Source organism: Plecotus auritus (assembly GCF_963455305.1).
Source record: "Plecotus auritus genome assembly, chromosome: 3".
Taxonomy (NCBI): domain Eukaryota; kingdom Metazoa; phylum Chordata; class Mammalia; order Chiroptera; family Vespertilionidae; genus Plecotus; species Plecotus auritus.
This window is the reverse complement of record NC_137772.1, coordinates 222,488,051-222,510,476: the sequence shown is the minus strand read 5'-3', so window position 1 is coordinate 222,510,476 and position 22,426 is coordinate 222,488,051. Positions and strand designations below refer to the sequence as shown.

The window sequence follows — 22,426 nt, the reverse complement described above, 5'->3', positions numbered from 1 at the left end:
CACGGCACTATGCTCAACCAACTGAGCCCCACCTTCCAGGGCACACTCCAAGTTATGTTTTCCTATTGATTTTTAGAGAGAGGGAGAGACAAAAACATCGATATGAGAAACATCAATCAATTGCCTCCCATACGCACCTCAACCTGGGATCAGACCCACAACGTAGGTGTGTGTGCCCTAACTGGGAATCGAACCTACAGCCTTTTAGTGTGCAGGACAATGCTCCAACTGACTGAGCCACCCGACCAGGGCGAGACTATTTATAGTTTTAATCCCACTTATTATGAATGCTCAAACTTCATTTTGCAGAAGTGATGTGTTTGATTATGGAGAGTTGTGGGCTTCAGTGCCTTTTGAAGGTGTTACAATTGTATATGCATCTGTATTAGCTTTCTAAAAGTCAAAGTATTTTAAATCCTAAAACAGATTATCTAAAAGGTTTGGATGAGGGGCTGAACCTACATAAAACGTTAAAAGAAATAAAAACAGAAAACCAAAACTCGTTTACCAGAACAAAACAAGAAAGGCAGTATGCATGAAATCTAATGCATGTGAATAGTTTATACATAAAATTGTATAAATTAGTATAAATATATTGAGTGTATTATTACATACTGACAGTATTGTGTGCCTTCCCTTTGCTAGGAGGAAAAAACAGATAGTAAGAAGGTGGAGGAAGACATAAAGACAGATGAACCATCAAGTGAGGAAAGTGATCTAGGTGAGATGGTAGTTTGTACTTGATAACCCTCATGATAAGATCCTGTGTTGATTTTTCTAATAGCACTAAATCAGTGCTGTGTATTAGAAATATGATGTGAGCTACATATGAAACAAAATTTTCTAGTAACCACATTTTTAAAAATAGGTGAAATTAACTGAAATAATATATTTAAACTAATATATAAATATTAACTTTTTAACATGTAGTCAATATGGAAAGATAATGAGATCTTTTTCATACTAAGTTTTCAAAATACAGAATGTATTTTACATTTCTAGCATATCTCAATGCAGATGTTACATTTTTAGTTGAAGTGCTAGATTTGTATTCAGACTTCATGAAATGTGTAGTTGAAAAGTTGGGTCAGGTACCCAAGTTGTTCCAAACATAGGTAAAAGTTTTCTAGTAATGGCATTGAGAACCTAAAAAATTATTCTCTCTCTGTTTTTTTGGTGGGTTTTTTTTTTTTTTTTTTTTTTTTGTTAATCCTCACCGAGGATTTTTCCCATTGATTTTTAGGGAGAGTGGGAGGGAGGGGGTTGAGGGGAGAGAGAGAGAGAGAGAGAGAGAGGAATATGGCGTGAGAGAGACGCATGGATTAGTTGCCTTCCACATGTGCCCCGACCGGGGCTGGGCATCAAACCTGCAACCCTTGATGTGGAATCGAACCCGAGACCCTTCAGTCCAAGGGCTGACACTAACCACTGAGTCAAGCCAGCCGGGTAAAAGTTTTTTTTATATATGTATATATATTATAAAAACATTATTTTGCCAGATTTGCTGTAGCAAATTATGGTTGCCCATTATGAAATTTACCATATACATACCTCTTTCCAGTCTTTCTTCACTATTTTGATTATAGTGTGCAAGCTTTGGGGCTTGACTCTGCATCAGTATTATGCCTTTATTTTAAAATGAAAATTTATCCAAATTTTTTAAAAACAAAGATTATATTAAGCATTTCATCATGATGTACATCAAAGTATCACTGTAACTTTTGCTGTCTGCATAAAATATTTTTTTAAATCTATTTTTATTGACTTGGGAGAGGGAGAGAGATAGAAACATCAATGATGAGAGATAATCATCAATATGCTGCTTCTTGCACGCCCCTACTGGGGATGGAGCCCGCAACCCAGGCATGTACCCTTGTCCAGAATCGAACTCGGGACCCTTCAGTTCGCAGGCTGACGCTCTATCCACTGAGCCAAACTGGTTAGGGCACCTTAACGTAATTTAACAGTTGAAATTAAATGTAGTCTTACCAAAACGCTAAAGTTGTGTTTAATGGAGAAATAATTTCTAATGTATTAGTTTAAATAAAATTAACATAAAGTAAAATATTCAGTTAATTAGTTGCAGTAACTATAGTTCATTAGTTTTTAATAGTCTCATGTGTCATTTTTTTCTTTGGCAGAAATCGACAATGAGGGTGTGATTGAACCAGACACTGACGCCCCTCAAGAAATGGGAGATGAAAATGTAGAGGTAAGTTCGATGGCTTTATTTTCTGCATGTTATAAGGAGAGTGAAGATTCTACCTATTGTAGTGATTTTATGACATAATTCTTCTAGGAGAAGCACATAATAAATTTTTCTCTGACTTAAAGTACTTAGGAAAGCATTTTACTTTACTAAAAATATTAGTGAAAATTCCCATTATTTTTAATGATACTTTAATAATTTCTGAAATCCTTGTTTTCTTTTTACCTGACTTCTTCATTTGCATTTTATTTGACTGTGGAATTGTCTGTTAATGGGATGTCTAATACGAAATTGTTTTCCTAATTTTCATGCCCTTAAGCTGGTGAAAAATGATTCTTGGGAAGGGGGATTGAAAAAAACCTAGATATTAAAATGGTTACTGGTCTTCCGAAGGGACATAATACATTAAAATATATATGTGGTATTAAAATAGAGGGTGTGAAAAATAAGAAAAATTTTTCTAAAAAGTCTCTTTGGGAGTTGAGAAACACTATAATGTAGTAATAGCAGCTTAAAAGGTTGGTCTGTATCCTCACCAACACTTGATACTGTTAGATTTCATCTTTGCTGATCTTACTCTGTGAAATGCTGTGTCTTTGTGACATTTTTGTTTAAGATTTTTTTATTGCTTTTTTTGAGAGAGAGAGGGGAAGGGAGAAGGGAGAGGGAAAGAAACATTCATGTGAGAGTGAACATCGATAGGCTGCTTCCTGCACATCTCCTGGGATCCAGCCCACAACCTGGGCATGTGCCCTGACCTGGAATTGGACTGGCAACCTTTCAGTGCAGGGGTTGACGCCCAACCAACTGAACCACACCAGTCGGTCTTCACTTTCTTTATGTCTTTTTTTTTTTTTTTTTTTTTTAATATATTTTATTCATTTTTTTACAGAGAGGAAGGGAGAGGGATAGAGAGCTAGAAACATCGATGAGAGAGAAACATCAATCAGCTGCCACCTGCACACCTCCCACTGGGGATGTGCCCGCAACCAAGGTACATGCCCTTGACCAGAATCGAACCTGGGACCTTTCAGTCCGCAGGCTGACGCTCTATCCACTGAGCCAAACTGGTTAGGGCTTTCTTTATGTTTCTTAATGAATAAAAATTTTTAGCGCATTTAAATAATTCTTTTATTATGCTTTATTACTTCAAGGTTATAATTATAATATATTGTTTTTCCTTCTGAAAGTTTTATACGTTTGCCTTTCAGCCTTATCCACCTGTCAGCACTATAACTGAATTCCTTTCCTCAATAATGTTTTCATATGTGTGTGGGTCTGTTTTGGTGATCTTTTGTTCTAAATTTTCCCATGTACTAATAACACATTGTCTAGTATAGCTTTATGCTAAATATTATTGGTAGGGCAAAGACCCCCAACACTTCAGTAGTATTTTGGCTGTTCTTTGTTTTTCCATCTAAGTTTTAGAATCAGATTGTCAAGTTCCTTCCTAAAAAATAGGATTTCCCCCCGCCATTAAAGCTGCATTAAATCTAAATCAAATTAGGAAGAAGATACATCTCACTAATGAGATTAATTATCCATCAATGTGGTATCTAATTTTTTTTTTCTTTTTATTCTCACCCGAGGATATTTTTTACATTGATTTTGAGAGAGTGTAGGAGGGAGGGGGGTGAGAAAGAGAGCGAAACATCCATGTGATAGGGACACATCAATTGGTTGCCTCCTGCTTGCACCCCTACAGGGCTGGGGAATCTGCAACTGAGGTACATGCCCTTGACTGGGAATCGAACCTGAGACCCTGAGTCTGCGGGCCAATGCTCCAACCAATGTGCAACCCGCCAGGGCAGTATCTGATTTTCAGGTCTTTTTTTTGGCATCTTTCAGTAACTTACATTTTCTCCATAAAGGTCTTGTGCGTCTTAAAGAACAAATGTAAGTGCTTTATGTCACTATTTATAAAAGGAATTTTTAAAATTGTGTGTTCTATTTATTGGTGGTGCTGTGTTATTTCAGAGTGTCTACATTTATAATACTCTATCTTGCTTGGGATTTATTGGTCATCTTAAATCTAGGGTTGTTAACTTTCTTTAGCTCTGGAACATTTTTAGCGACTATCTCTTTCAGACATTGCCTCTTTTCCATTCTCTGTTGTCATTCTGGGGCCCTAGTTAGATATATGCTAGATTTTTTCACTAAGTTCCATCTCTTTATCCCTCTGCTGAATTACATATGCTTTCTTTGTCTTTTTTTCCATTGATATTTTAATTGGAATGCTTATGCTTTTCATTTTGATAATTTCACTTTGATTCTTTTTGAAGTCCACTGGGGCCCAGCCTCAGTGGCTCAGTTGGTGCACAACCTCGTCCTGTGTACAGAAAGGTTGCCAGTTTGGTTCCTGTTCAGGGCACATACCGGGGTTGTGGGTTTGCTCCTCGCTCAGGGGCATATGGAGGCAGCGATTGATGCTTCTCTCCCTTCCTTCCTTTCTTTCTCTAAGCATATCCTCAGATAAGGTTAAAAATAATAATAAAAACAATTAAGTCCACTTGTTTGTTTATAAATCTCTTGCTCCTTATTCATTTCAGAACTTGCCTTAATTCTCTTAAACACATTAAGTACTTTGTCTTTCTTTTTGCTGATTTTTCCTGACACTTGCTAGTTGAGGTACCTTGTTTACTTTTGGATTTTGTGTGTCTTATTTAAACTATGAGTTCTTTGAAATACCACTGTGGAAAGTTTTTGAGGTATGGGTAGAAAGCATATTCCTTCAAAAAGGAAAATGCTTCCATCTAGACTCTGAGATGGCACTGCCACAAGGACCACTTTTAATTCTCAGCATGCTTTTGTTGTTGTTTACATAAGTAATGTGAATTGTACTGGACAGGCGGGCTTCCGGTAATGAATTTACAGAGGTGATGTTTTCTATTTGACTGTCCCTTTCTTTGGTAGGCTTGTTTTTGATTTACCATTATGCTTATAGCTATAGGCATTTGGGGTTCCAGATTTATATTGGAGGGTGTCTGATTAGACAACATATACTCTTCACCTGAATCTAACGTTGGTTTCATGTATCCCGCACTACCTTCAAAAACAATTGCACGGTTACCAGGTTTGACACCTGCCACACGGGTGAAAGCAGATGGAGCACTTGGCTATCTCACTGGATTTCAAGGCTTTATTTAATCTTGTTCCTTGAGGATTTCTACATTCTTAGGTCAAAGATTGCTTTTATTTCTTTTTTTTTACATTTATTTTTTTGTATATACTTTTGTTGTTTTTTAGTTTTGTTTGTTGTGGGGTTTTTTGTTGTTGTTTTGTTAGTCCTCACCTGAGGCTATTTTTCCATTGATTTTTAGAGAGACTGGAACGGAGTGGGAAAGAGAAAGAGAGAAACATCGATGTGAGAGAGACACATGATTGGTTGCCTCCCGCATGGGACCAGGGATCGAACCGCAGGCCGATGTTCTATCCACTGAGCAAACCGTCCAGGGCTGTTGTTTTCTAAAGATTGCTTTTAAAAGATGGTTTTTAGATTTGTTCAGGGTATCATGGGTATATATTGCTGTAAACCAAGCATGTCAAACTGATGTCATCATCTTCTTTAAAACTTTTATTACTCTGGCTTTGTAGGCTGTCTTACTACCTCGTAAAGTGTTTCTTCCTTTGTTCTTTAAAAAAAATTTTTAAAAGTTGTCTAAAACTTAAAATAATTTTTGTTGGAATTGCTTTGAATTTATTGAGTAACTTGGGGATAGGTTGAAATATTCAAAGTAATCTTTTCATGAACATGTTATATATATTTGGTGTCCTTTTATAGAATTTTACTTTTTTCCCCCATGAAAGTTTTGTGTGATCTTAGAATGGTGTCTTGTTCTATTTTGTAATTGATTTTTGCTGATTTGGAGGAACTCTGGGTTTATTTTTTATGTTGCTCTTATTTCTACAAACTTTATTGAATAATGTTAGGAGATCTAGTAACTTGTCACTTCATTGGATTTTCTAGGTAAATATAAATAAAGACAACCGAGTACTTTCCAGTTCTTAAACCTATCAAGTTATTGTCGTAATAAATTAATCAGCACCTCTAGTAATGTTTTACACAGTGATGGTGATAGAGTTGTTTTTTTCCCGTTTGTTAAAGAAACTACTTCTGGCCCTGGTCAGTTTGGCTCAGTGAATAGAGCATAGGCCCATGGACTGAAGGGTCTCAGGTTCGATTCCAGTCAAGGGCACATATTTCGTTTGCAGGCTCGATCCCTGGCCCTGGTCAGGGGTGTTAGAGAGGCAGCCAATCAATGTGTCTCTCTCACATCAATGTTTCTCTCTCTCTGTCTCTCCCCCTCCCTTCCACTGTCTCTAAAAGTCAATGGAAAAATATCCTCGGGTGAGGATTAACAAAAAAAAGAAAAAGAAAACTTCTTGACTTTCCATTTTAGGTAGGATATTTGCTATACGTTTTTGTACTAATCATTTACTGTCAGCATCTTTTACAGTGTTTGTTCTTTCTTTCAATAGGTGTTTGTTGGAACAAATTATGAGATATTTCTTTTTCTGAAACTTCAACCCTAAAAGGAACTAGCTTTAGTTACTTCTCGTGGGGAGATTGAGTTTTAATATTTGTGAGTAACTGAAAGGGACTTGGTAAGACAAGGGCAGAACAACCTGCTAGGCTGGGATGGAGGGGACCGAAGGTACTATCTAAGGCCGAATGTAGGAAGGAAATTTTGTTGTTTCATGTAAAAGATTAAAACTCATTCTGCATACTGTGTTATTCAGTTATCATAATTACTCTCTTGGCTTTCTGGAGACTAGAGAAAAATGAATAAAAATGGGGTTTGTGACTACCTCATTCCTAAAAAGTCCAAATTGTTTTCTTCCTCTGTTTGCTCTCTTTACTATTCTAAGTCTGCCTTCAACTGTCCCCTAGATAACTGACGAGATGATGGATCAGGCAAATGATAAAAAAGTGGCTGCCATTGATGCCCTAAATGATGGTGAGTGATTTTTTTATACTTTGCTACATTTCTGTGATATTCCGGATTTTCTCTTCTCTACCGTAGTAACTGTTAAATAGTGGGAAAGGGAAAAGGAATTTAAATTTATTGAATATCTTATACTGGAGAAGAAAGTGCCTATTTTCCACCCAATCCTTCCCCATTAATAAAGAGGCTGAAGTCACTCAGGTATCACCTTGCCTCAGGGCATAGACAGATCCTGATGGGAGTTGCTTATTAGACATCCCACAGTAATAACTTGTACTAGACATCTGTAATAACTAATAAGACTGAACATTTTTTTCATGAGTTCTGTTAAGGTCCTTTATACAATATATTTTCAAAGTGAATTGTGCATTTACTTTAAAATTCAGTATTTATCTTGCCTTCCATGTTTCCTATGCCCAAGTAAATTAGACTTTATGCAAAGAACTGTTCTAATTCTATAGTACATTTTATTTGTTGAATGATTTCACTGAAGGAACTAATAAAGAAGCTAACTATGTGAATAGATATAATGATGTGGGTTATGGTCTTCAATGAGTTCTAGTTTTCTTGAATTTTTATAACATTCTTATGAATTTAAATAATTTTTTTCATAATCTCTGTGAATTTAGTAAGAATACTTTTTTGTTAAGTTAAATTTTATCGTTTTAACTTAATGGATAAAAGAAAATTTAATTAATGGAATAAAATTGATTTATTCTTTAAATTTTATCCATTTACTTTTTCTTAATTAAAATCAATAAGAGACCTAAGAGTGTGCTATTGTCTCTGTGTTGAATGATTTACAGTATAGGTTTGGTAAAGGTTTGCTTTGAAGAGCCCATTCTGTATATTAATTTAGAAACTAGTCTTTTTTTTCTGGTCTAAATAAAGTATGTGAAAGACTAATCAGACAAGAGATCAATAATTTTTCTTAATATTTTTTATACTCTGACTATTTCTCAATAACTCTTGTTTCACTTTAGGTGAGCTACAGAAATCCATAGACTTGTTCACAGATGCCATCAAGCTGAATCCTCGTTTGGCCATTCTGTATGCCAAGAGAGCCAGGTGAGAGTGCTAAACAAAATAGCACCCCCTAGTGAATAATTTCTTTTTCTTTTTAAAAATATTTTTCTTGATTTCAGAGAGGAAGGGAGAGGGGGAGAGAGGTAGACAAATCAGTAATGAGAATCATTGATTGGCCACCTCCTGCACGACCCTCACTGAGGATTGAGCCCACAACCGGGCATGTGTGCCCTGACTGGGAATTGAACTGTGACCTCCTGGTTCATAGCTCAACACTCAACCACCGAGCCACACTGGCTGAGCCCCCGTGAATAATTTCTGATCATTTATTTAAATAGACTTGCTTCTGTAGCAATCCCAAAGGTGTTACTGTTTTAAATGAATACTTTTTAATATCACATTTTTTAGTGTCTTCATCAAATTACAGAAGCCAAATGCTGCTATCCGAGACTGTGACAGAGCTATTGAAATAAATCCTGATTCAGCTCAGCCTTACAAGTGGCGAGGGAAAGCACACAGGTAAGTAATGGAATTTATTTATTTTCAGAACACTTTATTTAAATCTGGTGTTTTTAAATATGCTTTCTTATAAAAACAAAATTGCTTAAAGATTTAATTTCAAAGTAATAATTATATGTACTCAACATGAAGAATTCATATCGTAAGGTACAAATAAAAATTCTTTACTCCTTTTATTCAAAGAAAACTACTGTTACAGTTTTTGACCACATATAGCCAGAGTTAAGGATTTTTTTCAAAATTATCTCCAGGAAAGGAGAGTGGCCTTTATCGACCAAAGTCACAGTCAGGACTTTGTCTGGAAATAAATGACAAAGATTTATTCAAGCGTCTTATGGGACGTTTCTAGAGTCAGTTAAAACAATAATTGTTTGCTTGTGCCTCAGCCCACGTGAAGTTAATAATTTAGAAGCTTGACCATAGTGACTCCATTTTATTTTTTCACTCTATTCCTCACCTAGTATCAGATTTTCTCTTATTTTCAGGTTTTCTCTCTGCAACTTAACAATAAATAACCAGTATATTATAGAAGAAGGAATTCACTAGCTTCCAACTACTTCAGTCAATGCTACGTCATCTGAAATATCAGGAAAGGGAGCAAATAAAGAGGTGAATTTAGCCTAGATTAGCAATCATTCCTAGAAACGAAACAGTGGTATAGAAATGGGTATTTGTGGTTTGAGATGAAATGTCTAATGACATCTTTCATGGAATGAAAAAGTAATGTACTTAACTGTGAGTGGAGATGAAGATGGATATGCTTGACCCAACTGTGCTTAGGTGACTCAAAAAAGTAGCTTTAGAGATTTTTAAGACGTATGTCAAGATATAGGTAAAATGTTGGAATAATATGTATTAATGCTCCGTCAGTACAGGAAAGCTTATGCATTGCCATTGATCCTTGAGATCCCAATAGTATTTGAGCATTTCCTTGTCTTCTGGTAGAACATAGAATGGGCTCATCTTGTACTTTGCTTGTCCCAGATTTGTAGTAAACCATTTCTTCAAGAAACATTAGTTAATTTTAGTGGGGATTATTTTTATAGAAACTAAAGTTGGGTCACCAGATGTGTTCATTACTTCTGTGATGTCCTTACTTTCTGTCATTTCAGTGGACAGAATTAGAAAAAAATTTTTAAAATAATTTTAAGGAAAAAGTTATAAATTTTAAATTAATATTGATAATTTTTCATTAAAATTCAATATTAAATGTATTTTGTATTTTTGATACTGTTACCCTAAAGTCAAAATCTTTGCCCCTAATATATTTACTTACTTGTGTTATCCTTCCATGTACATAAAATTTTCAAAATCATACCTTAGGAGGTAATACAATCTTTAAGAAAAGTTTAAAGTTTTCTTGTTGCAGTTTTTATCTATATCCCACAGAAGATACGTCATTATCTCTTTTCCTGGAGATAATTTTGAGAAAAATCCTTTAAATTACTTGAATTATTATTTTAAAACTTTGATTGATTTTTAGAGAGAGAGGAAGGAAGAGGTAAAGAGAGAGAGAAACATTGATGAGATAGAACCATCGATTGGCTGCCCCCTACAGGGATTGGGTCCACAGTCCAGCCGTGTGGCCTAACCAGGAATCAAACCAGAGACCTCTCAGTGCATGGGTTGTCTCTCAACTGTTGAGCCACACTGGCCAGGCTGTAACAATCCTTCCTCATAATGAGAAGGACCCCGAGCTGCATAAGTGAATATGTATAAAATACTCTAAAATGAATTTCTATCTGTTTCAGACTTCTGGGCCACTGGGAAGAAGCAGCCCATGATCTTGCCCTTGCATGTAAATTGGATTATGATGAAGACGCTAGTGCAATGCTGAAAGAAGTTCAACCAAAGGTATGTTAAATTGAGAAAGGGAAGTCATTACTGTAATGCTCCATGGCTCTAAGCACTTAGCCCCTGGCAGTAAATTATCGGCAAAACATATGCAAAGAAACAAACATTTGGAAATTATCATCTGTAATCACTGAAGTTTGTGCTCAACTCAGGAAATCTTATTTGGTTTTCATGCTTTTCTTTTTCATTCTGCATTATAGCAAGCTCTATTACTTGGTTTGCATGCCTTCAATAGAGTTATAACTAAAAACAAATGAAAAGGGACAAATGGAAAAATGTATAAAATGTGAGCCAAAATTGCGTTTGATCTGTCTTTATTTATCATAGGTATATATAGCCACATTATAAAATATGAGGACCCTGTGATAGTTAAGTTCAACCTTTGAAAAAATGATAATATTGAATCCAAAAGCTAGAATATTGTTTCAAGATAATTTCTGTCTAAAATTGTCAGTGAAATTAACTTTAATGCATTCACATGGGTAAATCCTTCAGCTTTGTGGGTAGTATACTATCCAGAATTCATTCCCAAAGGTTTTAAGGTAGTGCAAATTTTATTTAATTTAGCTACTATTAGAGACTGTTACTTCTTTTTTCTTCTCATAACAGGGCTACCTCAGCAATATTATTATGTGAGGTACTCTAGAACATGAGGTTCTTTAAAAATCACAAGTAAACTAATGGTTGAATATGAATCTCATTTAATTAGTGTTATTCTCTGAATAAAGAATAGATTTCAAGAATTTGTTGTGAATGATGTACTAGTGCCTGGTACATATATTTTCTCTCTTAGTTCTTTTTTTTAAAATATATATATTTTTATTGATTTCAGAGAGGGGGAGAGAGAGAGAGATAGAAACATCAATGATGAGAGAGAATCATTGATCAGCTGACTACTGCTTGCCCCCTATTGGTGATCAAGCCTGCAGCCCGGGCATGTGCCCTTGACCGAATTGAACCCTGGACCCTTCAGTCTGCAGGCCAACACTCTATCCACTGAGCCAAACCGGCTAGGGCTCTCTTAGTTCTTTTTTTTTTTTTTAATATATTTTATTGATTTTTTTTTTTTTTTTTTTTTTTTAACAGAGAGGAAGGGAGAGGGATAGAGAGTTAGAAACATCAATGAGAGAGAAATATCAATCAGCTACCTCCTGCACACCCCCTACCTGGGGACTGAAAGGTCCCAGGTTTGATTCCGGTCAAGGGCACGTACCTTGGTTGCGGGCACATCCCCAGGTAGGGGATACATATCCTTGACCGGAATCGAACCTGGGACCCTTCAATCCACAGGCCGATGCTCTATCCACTGAGCCAAACCAGTTAGGGCTCTCTCTCAGTTCTTCATAGCATTTCTATAAGACTTGCATGTTTCTACCCCTTCCCCCCTCATTTTGTGGATGAGGAAAGTTAAGTATCGTTAGACTGGCAAATAACTGGTATATGTGTTTCCAGTTTCTGCCTTCCCAAGGCAGGTATAGGTGAAAATTGTTGTGCAATTTGAAACCTAATTGTCTTCCTGGCCATATTTAATTGTTTGAGATTTATAATACTTCTAATTTCAAGTCCTAGACTATTTCACAGTGGACTTGTTAAAGCCTGAGTTATCTCACATGTTTTTCTATCTGGCAAATCTGTCATTAGTCAAAACTATGTCAAACACCTCTCCACAAAGAAAAGTAATTCTTTAACAAAACTGTAGATGTGTATTGACTTTATTCAATTTTTAGAACATTTTTTTGTGCCTCTTTTTTCCTAGGCCCAGAAAATTGCAGAACATCGGAGAAAGTATGAGCGGAAACGGGAAGAGCGAGAGATCAAAGAAAGAATGGAAAGGGTTAAGAAGGCTCGGGAAGAACATGAGAAAGCCCAGAGGGTAAAGTTTCTATAACTAAACCGTTAATGGAAAATACAGTAGATTAGAGCTTTTAGGATATTACTCTAATTCTTGGCTCTTCTTTCATGCTGCATGCAGTTCTGTACAATAATGATAAAGGGGGTTTTCTTTCCCTTTATTATTTAATTTGTGGGAATACTTTTATTTTTTTAAAATATATTTTATTGATTTCAGAGAGGAAGGGAGAGAGAGAAACCTCAATGATGAAAGAGAACCATTGATTGGCTGCCTCCTGCACGCCCCCTACTGGGGATGGAGCCCGCAACCCAGGCATGTGCCCTTGGCCGGAATCGAACCTGGGACCCTTCAGTCCGCAGGCCGATGCTCTATCCACTGAGCCAAACCAACTAGGGCAAATTTGTGGGAATACTTTTAGTCTTTAAATTCTTAAGTGAGTTTATATTTCGCTAATTATATTCTGGTGTTCTCGTAAAATCAGGAATTTTTCACCATCAAATAATGAAAACTTGGCAGTAATTATTTGTTTTCTTGAAGATGCTTGCCCTGATGTATAAATGTTGTAGTTCCTCCTATTCCCAGCTGTTTAGTCATAGCTATTCAAAATTGATGCTAGCTGTTTATTTGTAATTACAAAGTCATCTATATATATAAAAGGCTAAGTGATCGACCATATGTACATATGTCCGACCAGCTGGAGGATACATATGACGCAAACTGGCAATTTAAAAATAAACGTTGACTCATGCATGCATAATACTTCTAAAGCTCTCGCTGGTGCCAATCACGTGCGTGTGTTTCGATCTGTCATTGTCGACCGTGAATTTGGTTGTTTTGTTGACATTTCTATTATAGAAAAGGGCAAATAGCGATATTAAAATATTTCTTCTAATTTCCTTTCATTGTGCACAAATCCGTGCACTGGGCCATTAGTGTTATATAAAATTAAGAAAAAAAAGACATCATCCATAATTTATCTATAAAATACTGTTGTTGTTATTCTTAAGATTTCTCCTAGTCCTTTTCTATATTACTAGCCTTTTGCATTGATGCTGTCAGTTTGCATCTACTTATTTTTAACATTGTTAGATAATAAAAGCCTAATATGCAAATTGTCCCCTCCAGCAGTTGTTCAACCATGAGACCAGGAATTTGACCGCTTGCTATGATGTGTGCTGACCACCAGGGGGCAGTATGAAACATGGCAGGCATCGGCAATGCGCTGCGACCTCTTGCAGGCTACCTGGGGGTGGGGGTGACAAGGACAGAGGTGTGGTGAGAATGTGGGGTGTCCGCTGAGCTCGCTCTCACTCCCCCTGCTACCCTCCCCCAGGGCTTGTGCGTCGGGGAAGCCCCCGTGCTCAGGTGCCAGGCACCCGTGAGGAGCCAGGACCGCAGGGCTGGTCAGGCTCCTCGTGGGTTTGTGGAGGAGCTGGTCTGCAAGGCCAGCCAGGAGAGAGTGTGCTGCCTGCCCGGCTTCCGTGCAGCACCACTGGGCATCCCAGAGACCCACACTGTGCCCTAGCCCGCAGCATTTGGCCAAGCTCACCACATCTGGGCGTGGGAACTTGGGCACCGTGACTAAGGTGGAGGGGGTGTGGAGAGGGTTCAGGGGTCCAGGTGCTGCCTAGGGCCCAGAGGTCAGCTGGCACCTGTCCTTCCATGCCAGATGCTTGCACTTCGATCACCGGCCAGGCCTAGGGACCACACCCATGCACTAATTTTATGCATGGAGCCTCTAGCCTATACTAATAAAAGGGTAATAGCAAATTGGTCGGGACACCCTCACGCAATGACTGAACAGCAGGCTGCATGGGGCGACCAGGCCGGCGGCGGGGGGCAGTTGGGGGTGATCAGGCCAGCAGGGGGGCAGTTAGGGGCAATCAGGCAGGTAGGCAGGTGAGTGGTTAGGAGCCAGTGGTCCCGGATTGTGAGAGGGTTGTCCGAGGGGTCCCAGATTGGAGAGGGTGCAGGCTGAGCTGAGGGCGCCCTCCCCCACCCCGTGCACAAATTTTGTGCACCGGGCCTCTAGTTGTTAGATAAAAGGACATAAAGCTGTATTATAATTATACTAGAGGCCTGATGCATGAAATTTATGCAAGAGGCTTGGCCCTCACAGTCCTGGCTTTGTCCGGAAGGTGTCCAGACAGTCGTTCTGCTGTTCGGTCTAATTAGCATATTAGTTCTTTATTATATAGGATAAGATAACACTGGAGGCCCGGTGCATGGATTCATGCACTGGTGGGGTCTCTTGGCGTGGCCTGTGGGGATCGGGCCAAAACTCGCAGTGCAGTCCGCTGCTCCCACTCATCCCTGCCCCGCTGTGCCTACCGCGGGCTCACACCCAGTCAATCCCTAGCAGTGCTACCAGCTGTGAGCCCTGCGTCTGGCCCTGGTTGGTCACCTGAGCAGGGGGCAGCTCCTGTGTTGAGCATCTGCCCCGGTGGTCAGTGCACATCATAGTGACTGGTCATTCGGTCACTTGATCACTTAGGCTTTTATATATGGAGATTATATCCTAATTTTTGTTGTCATTTAATATTTTTAAGCATCATACTTGATTTGGGGGATTATAGTTTATAATCTTCAAAAGTAATTTTACATTTATATATCTCCTAATGACTTTATAATTGGTTATAAGGGAAGTTTATGTATATTTCTTTTTGTGTTTAAGAAAACAAAAATCATTCAGTAAATCTCTAGTTGTATTTGTTGTTGAATTACGTAGAGTATAGAAAAGATGAACCTGGGAGTCAAAAGTTAAGGCAGTTTTAGTAATCTAACCATGTGCTTTTATTTTGGAATTTAAAAATAATAAGAATGTAGTTTTTATAAGCATGGACCAACAAATCAGTATTATAAATTTCCAGGGTTTTTTTCCTTTTCCAAGTAGAAGGAAAACACTACTTGGAATCATTATCAAAAGTAATGCTCATTGAGAAATTCAATTGGAAATTTGGGGGGGCGGGTTGTGAAGGTGTGTATCCTTTAGTCCATTATTTCCACTTGAAGTTTTTTATTCTTGTAAGTACTATAACTACCTTATTTTTACAAATTTTTTCATGATTCTGCATGGATAAGGTAGGGGTGGACAGCAGGACTTTTTCTCTCCCTTTTACATAATTTGTTTTTCTATTAAAGGAGGAAGAAGCCAGACGACAATCAGGAGCTCAGTTTGGCTCTTTTCCAGGTATTTTTAAATAAAAATTAAGCCTATTAGTATTGTAAGTAATTGGAGAATGTTCTGATCTGAGGGCTCTGATATGTTTATTATATTATTGAGGCCCAAGCATTGTACCTTTATTAGGACTATAATGATTGTGATGGATTCAAAGTATTTCTAAATATAATGGAATTTTGTCTATTCATATGATAGTAAGTAAAAGTGCTGTGTGGAATTAAGCACAAAAAATGTTTTAAGTCCAGTGTAAAAATAATACACACTCTTCCCTTTCTTGTGTCACGTGATCTGAAATTACCAGCAAGACAAAGCCTTGAATGATACCAATCCTATATAATACAAGTAGAAGAGCAGCTAAAAGGGCACTCAGAATGAATGAATACTTCCTTAATGAGACAGTTTGAAAATTATATAAAAACTAGAAAGAGATTTTTTTTTAAAGTTCATAATTCTAGTGGGGAATCAACTGTTTAATAATAACCAGCTTCCTCTTAAGGGGAGATAGAGGCAGCCGTACACTGCTTATGCTTATATGCCTGCCACTGGCTAAAAAAGGTAGCATTCTAAAAGGTCATGTGCCAAACAACTAAAAAGAAAGAACGTATACTGGGGCTGAGTGCAATTTGGAGAAAAGGCAAGAAAATTTTAGTTCATAGTTTACTTCCTGTTTAAAATGTAAATGATCTTATGTCAGGTACCTTTGTTTTAGAAAGTGACCACAAATGTAGACTAGTGTAGAGATAATTTTTTGTTAGTAGTTTTTATTACCTAGATTGACAAGCAGACTAGTTAACTATTGCATTGGATCAATAATTTTTGTGTGGGTATAAACTAGTTTTTCAGTTAGTAGGAGCAGGAAGAGAAGCTTTTAGACCGCTTAGATCTCCTTATCTGTGATTGTTAGTTATTTATGCACATGTTTAAATTAATTGAGCCAGATAGTAATGACTTTGTGATCCATATTTTTGCTTTTATTTATTTTTTATTTTTTTGGCTTTATTACAGTGACTCTTGATCTGTAGAATGCATTGATGTTACCTGTATTTCCCTTTAGAATCATATTGGTATAATTGTTATTTCAGAATACTTCCAGTGGACTTAAAGATAGTGAAAAACTGAGTAGAAAATAATTTTGGCTTATAATCTAAAAAACGTGCTGGGAGAATTAAATCCTTTTTGCTAGAGCATTATTCTCAGTATAAAGAAGAAACACCAGGAGTGCTTGTTAAAAATGCAGATTTTCAGTTTCACTTTGAGAAATTTTGATTCTGTCTGTTGTGGAGATAAAAGTCCACAGCTTTTTAAAACAAGCATTCCATGTAGTTCTTAAAGGAATAACTGCTCTTGAGGAATATAGTTTTTTGTTATTTGTTAAGGAATAACTAAACTTGAATGAATTAACTTTAAATTGAGACAGAAATAATATTAAAGAAATTTTGTAATTCCAAGGGACTGTTAGCTTTCTTTTTATTTTAAGGTAAGATTAGTTTTCTTTCTTTTTTTTTTTTTTTTAAGAGTTTTATTGCCAGGGGAAAAAATGAACCCAGAAGGTAACAAAGTCTGATTTACAGCCTCATTTTTTAGAAAAAAAATGAATCCAAAAAATTTTGTCTTGTTATATCCAGTTAGATTGTTCAGACTACTTGTGTTTAGTAGCATAACATCCTTTTTCTTTGTGCATGTACGTGTGTGTTATTTTAATTGGTAGTGGACGTAAGAAACGCCCAAACCTGTAGAGAATTTTTTTATTTTAATCCTCACCCAAAGACATGTTCATTGATTTTGAGAGAGAGAAACATTGATGTGAGAGAAAAACATTTAGGTATGTGCCCTTTACTGGAATTGAACCCTCAACCTTTCCATGTATGGGATGATGCTCAAACCAACTGAACCATACTACAATTCTCTAGCCAAACCTGTGGTGAATTTTTTATAAGTGTTTGAGTCAAAACTGATGAGAGTTGCTCATCTCATGCTTTGGAGAAGGACAGTTTGGTAGTTTCTTTTATGCATTTCTTTTCTAAAGTTGAGGGAACATTACATGAAGTTGGGAAAAAGCAAAATTGGGAATTGGATTACAGGAGAGTTAACAAAAATTATGTCCTCTCTTGAGCAAGGTTGCTACTTACTTCAAAGGTATCTTAACCTAGACAGGGCTGGCTTAGGGCAAAGATAAATATTTTACTAAAGAAGTTACATACCTGGGGCCTAACTACCCACTGTGACCTACCCAGTTAGGAATCTATGATTGGATCACCCTGTGAAGTTACTTTCTATAAATCCCCTTTTTCATCCATAGTAGAAAATAGTACACTATTAGATTACTTTGAAATGTGGTTGGTGTCTATATTATCTTTTCATTTATTTTTGTAGGTGGCTTTCCTGGGGGAATGCCTGGTAATTTTCCTGGAGGAATGCCTGGAATGGGAGGTGGCATGCCTGGAATGGCAGGAATGCCTGGGCTCAATGAAATTCTTAGTGATCCAGAGGTTCTTGCAGCCATGCAGGTAAGACTTAGAAAAACAGAGTGGAACTTTATATCACTAAGGCATTTCTTTCATAATTCTGTGTGGGGACAAAGGTTACTCTGTTACCCAAGTTGTATTGATCTGAATTGCCAAATAGCTTGTGATATTCATTTTCTTTCAGAATGAGTAGCTTAAAAAATTTTTTTTTAAGGTTTTTTATTGATTTTTAGAGAGAGAGAGAGAAATACTGATCTGAGAGTGAAACATCTATTGACTGCCTCCTGCAGGCCCTCTAAGGAATGGAGCCTGAAACCCCGACAGGTGCCCTGACTGGGAATCGAACCAGCAACCTACTGGTGTATGGGATAATGCTCAATCAACGGCCACACTGGCCGGGGCACTTAAATTTTTAAAAATCGTTTTATAGGAAATACTTCGTAATGGTTGGTAATTATATTTGGTTGTCCTTTTCTTTATATCAAGACTTTATATGTTTTTTTTCATTAGGTAAAATGATATAGTTGAGTTTGACTTTGACGTGCACATGTTTTTTTTAATTTTTTTAAAAGATATTAATTTTTTACAGAGGGGAAGGGAGAGGGATAGAGAGTTAGAAACATCGATGACGGAGAAACATCGATCAGCTGCCTCCTGCACACCCCCTACTGGGGATGTGCCTGCAACCAAGGTACATGCCCTTGACCAGCATCGAACCTGGGTCCCTTCCATCTGCAGGCCGATGTTCTATCCACTGAGTCAAACCGGTTAGGGTTGATGTGCACATTTAATAATATTTCTAGTTCTGGGATTTGTCCAAATCCCAAATAACTTGACCATGACAAAATTATAGGTCTAAATAAATAGGTAGGATTTAATATAAAAACTTACTGACCCATAAAATTTTTAAGTACTTAAAAAGAAAACCTTTCTTTGCAGGATCCAGAAGTTATGGTGGCCTTCCAGGATGTGGCTCAGAACCCAGCAAATATGTCAAAATATCAGAGCAACCCAAAGGTTATGAATCTCATCAGTAAATTGTCAGCCAAATTTGGAGGTCAAGCATAATGCCCTTCTGACAAATAAAGCCCTTGCTGAAGGAAAAGCAACTTGGATCACCCAATGGATGTCGCAATAATACAAACCAGTGTACCTCTGACCTTCTCATGAAGAAAGCTGGGGTGCTTTGACGAGAATCCCTACCCCTCTGTCCCAAATGCAGCTATAACATTTCACAGTGGTTTGCCATTATGGTATTCGTTCAGATAATGTTTTCCTACTAGGAATTAAAAAGTTTAAACACTTTAAATCTTAAAAATACTTAAAAAACAAATTAAAAGGGTGTGTTAAACCCTACATTTTTGTTTACTAATCATTTTGGTGTTTTCTTTTGAATTAATTGGGCAAAAGATACTTCAGGATGGAAGATTTATTGCTCAGAGTGAAGTAAAGGTTTATTAGTGGAAAGCAAATATGACATTTAAATAAAGTTTGAGTTAGATATATGGCTTACCTCAGTAACCATATATTGTAACCATTTCGATTTCTCTTTTTAAATGCTTTATTTTTAAAAAATGATTTATTTCGATAAAAGCACGAGGACTTGGGTAGGGACTGGAAGTACTAGGCAGGGCAGCAGCAATCTTACTACATTTTATATAACACGTACCCTTGAGCAGATGCATTTAAATCTTACACTGTGGTGAAGGGGTGATTTTTTTATAATGCTGCAGTAGAGTTGGATTACTTAGCTCTGTTCTTGTCTGATAGATAAAATAAATGTTTCATATTATTTCCACATGGGGAAATAAGGAATACTTTTCTTTTTATATTTCTATGTTTAAAATTACCTTTTCTGGTCAGAAAATACCCAACTCTTTGTCAGCTTTCTACTTGTTTTTACATTTCCCCCCTTACTCTTGGGCTAAAGATAGTCCTTTTTCACTAGCATCATCACTGCTAGTGAATAATTCACAGCATAATTGTGCAAGCATATTTAATGCTGGGTTTAATTTAATATGTAATACATATAGTGACTGACTATGTAGGGTAATACCCATAACAGCTGTAGTTTCCTACTTGGCCAAGAGAATTCATATTTAAGTATTAGATTTCTACTTTTGTGAAATCTTATATCAAAAGATGTTGGAAGGAGGGATTCCTTTGGTGTTTGGTCTTTTACTTAGGAAATAGCAGTTGAGTTTATCTTTGTATTTTGGAGAGAATCTGAGGTTTGAATTACTTGAGATACAAAGAGGGGAACCTAAGTTTTTGCTCCAGCATGAATTATAAACTTGATGAGATCCATGGTTCTTTATTGTAGAGTTGTTGGTATTATAAAGAATTCATTGTTCTCCTATTCAGCTCTTAAATACTGCAACCATATTTTCACCTCTTTTTTTCTCTCCAAGGATAAAAGAAAATGATAAATTTTCTGTTGTATATTCAGTTCCTATATTAAATGAGACTAAGTCCAGGCACTGTACAAGGAATTTTTAGGTTTCTACCTATCTTTCAATTAAATGCTAATGTACTTTGCTTATTTGAAGAATCAGTGGTAGGAACAGTAAAGTAATTCCATTGAATACATTTATTAAATAGCACACATCTGAAATCATAAGTCGATTCAGATTCTAATCCTTTGCTGTACACAAGCAGTTAGAAATGCATCTTATATAAGTGAGAAAAAGCTGTATGCTAATTGAGCATGCTTTTAAACCCTTAAAAATACTCAGCATATAAACTAACGTTTGAGCTTGCCAGTGTTCTTTTTGTTAATGTGTGTTCTCCTTTCTCAAAATTTCCAGTGTAGGCTGTGAATAATAACTCAAGAAGACCAGTTGGTTTTGAATTCCTTATTTGATTTACTTACTTGACTACACATTACCTAAGTGTATTATAACATTGCAAATATTAACCATAAATGGGTGAAACTAAAACTGGTCTTCTGAAAATGTGTTCTGTGCTTTTAGACTTAAGTTCCACAAATAAAAAATACATTCATTTTCATAGAAACTCAATATATCATTTTAAACAAATGTTCTTTTTTTGTGCTAATAATGCTGTAAGAAGGAAAAAGTAAACGGTTTTTCCTGCTTAAAAATATATAGTTGTTGGATATTTCTAGCTACATTAAAAATAAAGTATGGTTTCAAACTGGATATTGACTTCCCCCACCCCCCTTTTTTCTCCCCAGCACATGCTCTATTTCTTTTGTCTCTGGCATTCATCTTAAGTTATTTACTGGTCATAGTAGGCTTCAGATTATAAAATGCAGTTAACAGGGACCCACAAAAATACATTAGTCAGCAATTTTTAACTCATGGCACACAAACTACTAAAATTCTGTGTCACAACAAAAACACGTTTTTTGCCAATTGGACAAAAAATAGGTATACTTTTTTATTAATTTACACAAAGAAAAATTAATAGTAATTACCCTTTTTGTTCCAAAGTGACTTTTTAAAAAATATTAGGTGCTTATACTTGTATATAAGGATGCCTGGTACCAAGAATTAACCAATCAGATGCAGCATAGCCAATAAGCTGCAACTCCTGTTACATTTATTACCTATGGTTCAAGGCAGGGCATTCACACCAGACAGCTATTGTGTTGACCGCTGTCATTTTTTAATTGGCAATCTAAGGGAAAAGAGGTCAGTGCCCCTGATTTAAGTAGTCAGATATTGCATATTTTAAAAATTCTTGGCAGCACATTGGTTGAAAATTGCTGGCCTAAATCAGCTTTAATTTTCTTTCAGGTAGCAGTCCAGAGGTAAGTATTCGGTTAGTTTCCATTTCTGGGTCCAAAGATGCTTGTTCTGCAAGCATATCTATCTTGAGGAAACAGAAGAGAGCTCCAGGGAAGTATATGCTGAAATACTTAGGATAATACATGGAATTAGCATTGTATTCTCATATCCTGTTGATCAGCTTTTTCTTAGTCTTGAGGCCTAAGTTTTTTAGCTGCAGAGGAAGCATAGCTGTGTGGTCATGAGCGCAACAAAATATTACCACAGAAGAAATGGAGGAAAGACCTGAGTAACATTGAGCAATCTGCCACACTAGGAAATAACTGGCTTAATGGGACAAGGAGAAACAAGATACATATTAGAGATTTGACCGTATCTGAAATTAATGCACCCAAGTAGGTACATCTATCAAGTAAGGAGTACTTCTTGCCAAGCACTTTGTAATCAGTTTGCAAATAGTGACTCAGTTCTGGCAATGACCATAAGGTGAGTGCTCTTGTCTCCTTTTTATACAGATGAAGAAACAAGCACTTAGTGAATTGTCCAGGATAACACCCCTGATTATTTGTGGAGCTAGGATTTTTAACAAAGCTTGTGGTTTCAAAGGTCTTTCTCTTAAATT

General features: G+C 36.7%; 1 protein-coding gene across 1 annotated transcript in view; it reads left to right on the top strand.

Moving 5' to 3' along the window:
• ST13 (ST13 Hsp70 interacting protein) overlaps positions 1–21,213 on the top strand; it is a 30,444-nt gene extending 9,231 nt beyond the window's left edge. Inside the window, exons 3-12 of the mRNA XM_080660861.1 lie at positions 646–721; positions 2,142–2,212; positions 7,101–7,167; positions 8,139–8,223; positions 8,590–8,700; positions 10,452–10,554; positions 12,311–12,427; positions 15,548–15,596; positions 17,961–18,094; positions 18,992–21,213. Of these exons, the coding sequence (XP_080516987.1) occupies positions 646–721; positions 2,142–2,212; positions 7,101–7,167; positions 8,139–8,223; positions 8,590–8,700; positions 10,452–10,554; positions 12,311–12,427; positions 15,548–15,596; positions 17,961–18,094; positions 18,992–19,120 (942 nt within the window). The 3' untranslated portion in view covers positions 19,121–21,213. The remainder of the gene's footprint in view (positions 1–645; positions 722–2,141; positions 2,213–7,100; positions 7,168–8,138; positions 8,224–8,589; positions 8,701–10,451; positions 10,555–12,310; positions 12,428–15,547; positions 15,597–17,960; positions 18,095–18,991) is intronic.
• Positions 21,214–22,426: the final 1,213 nt, after the last annotated feature.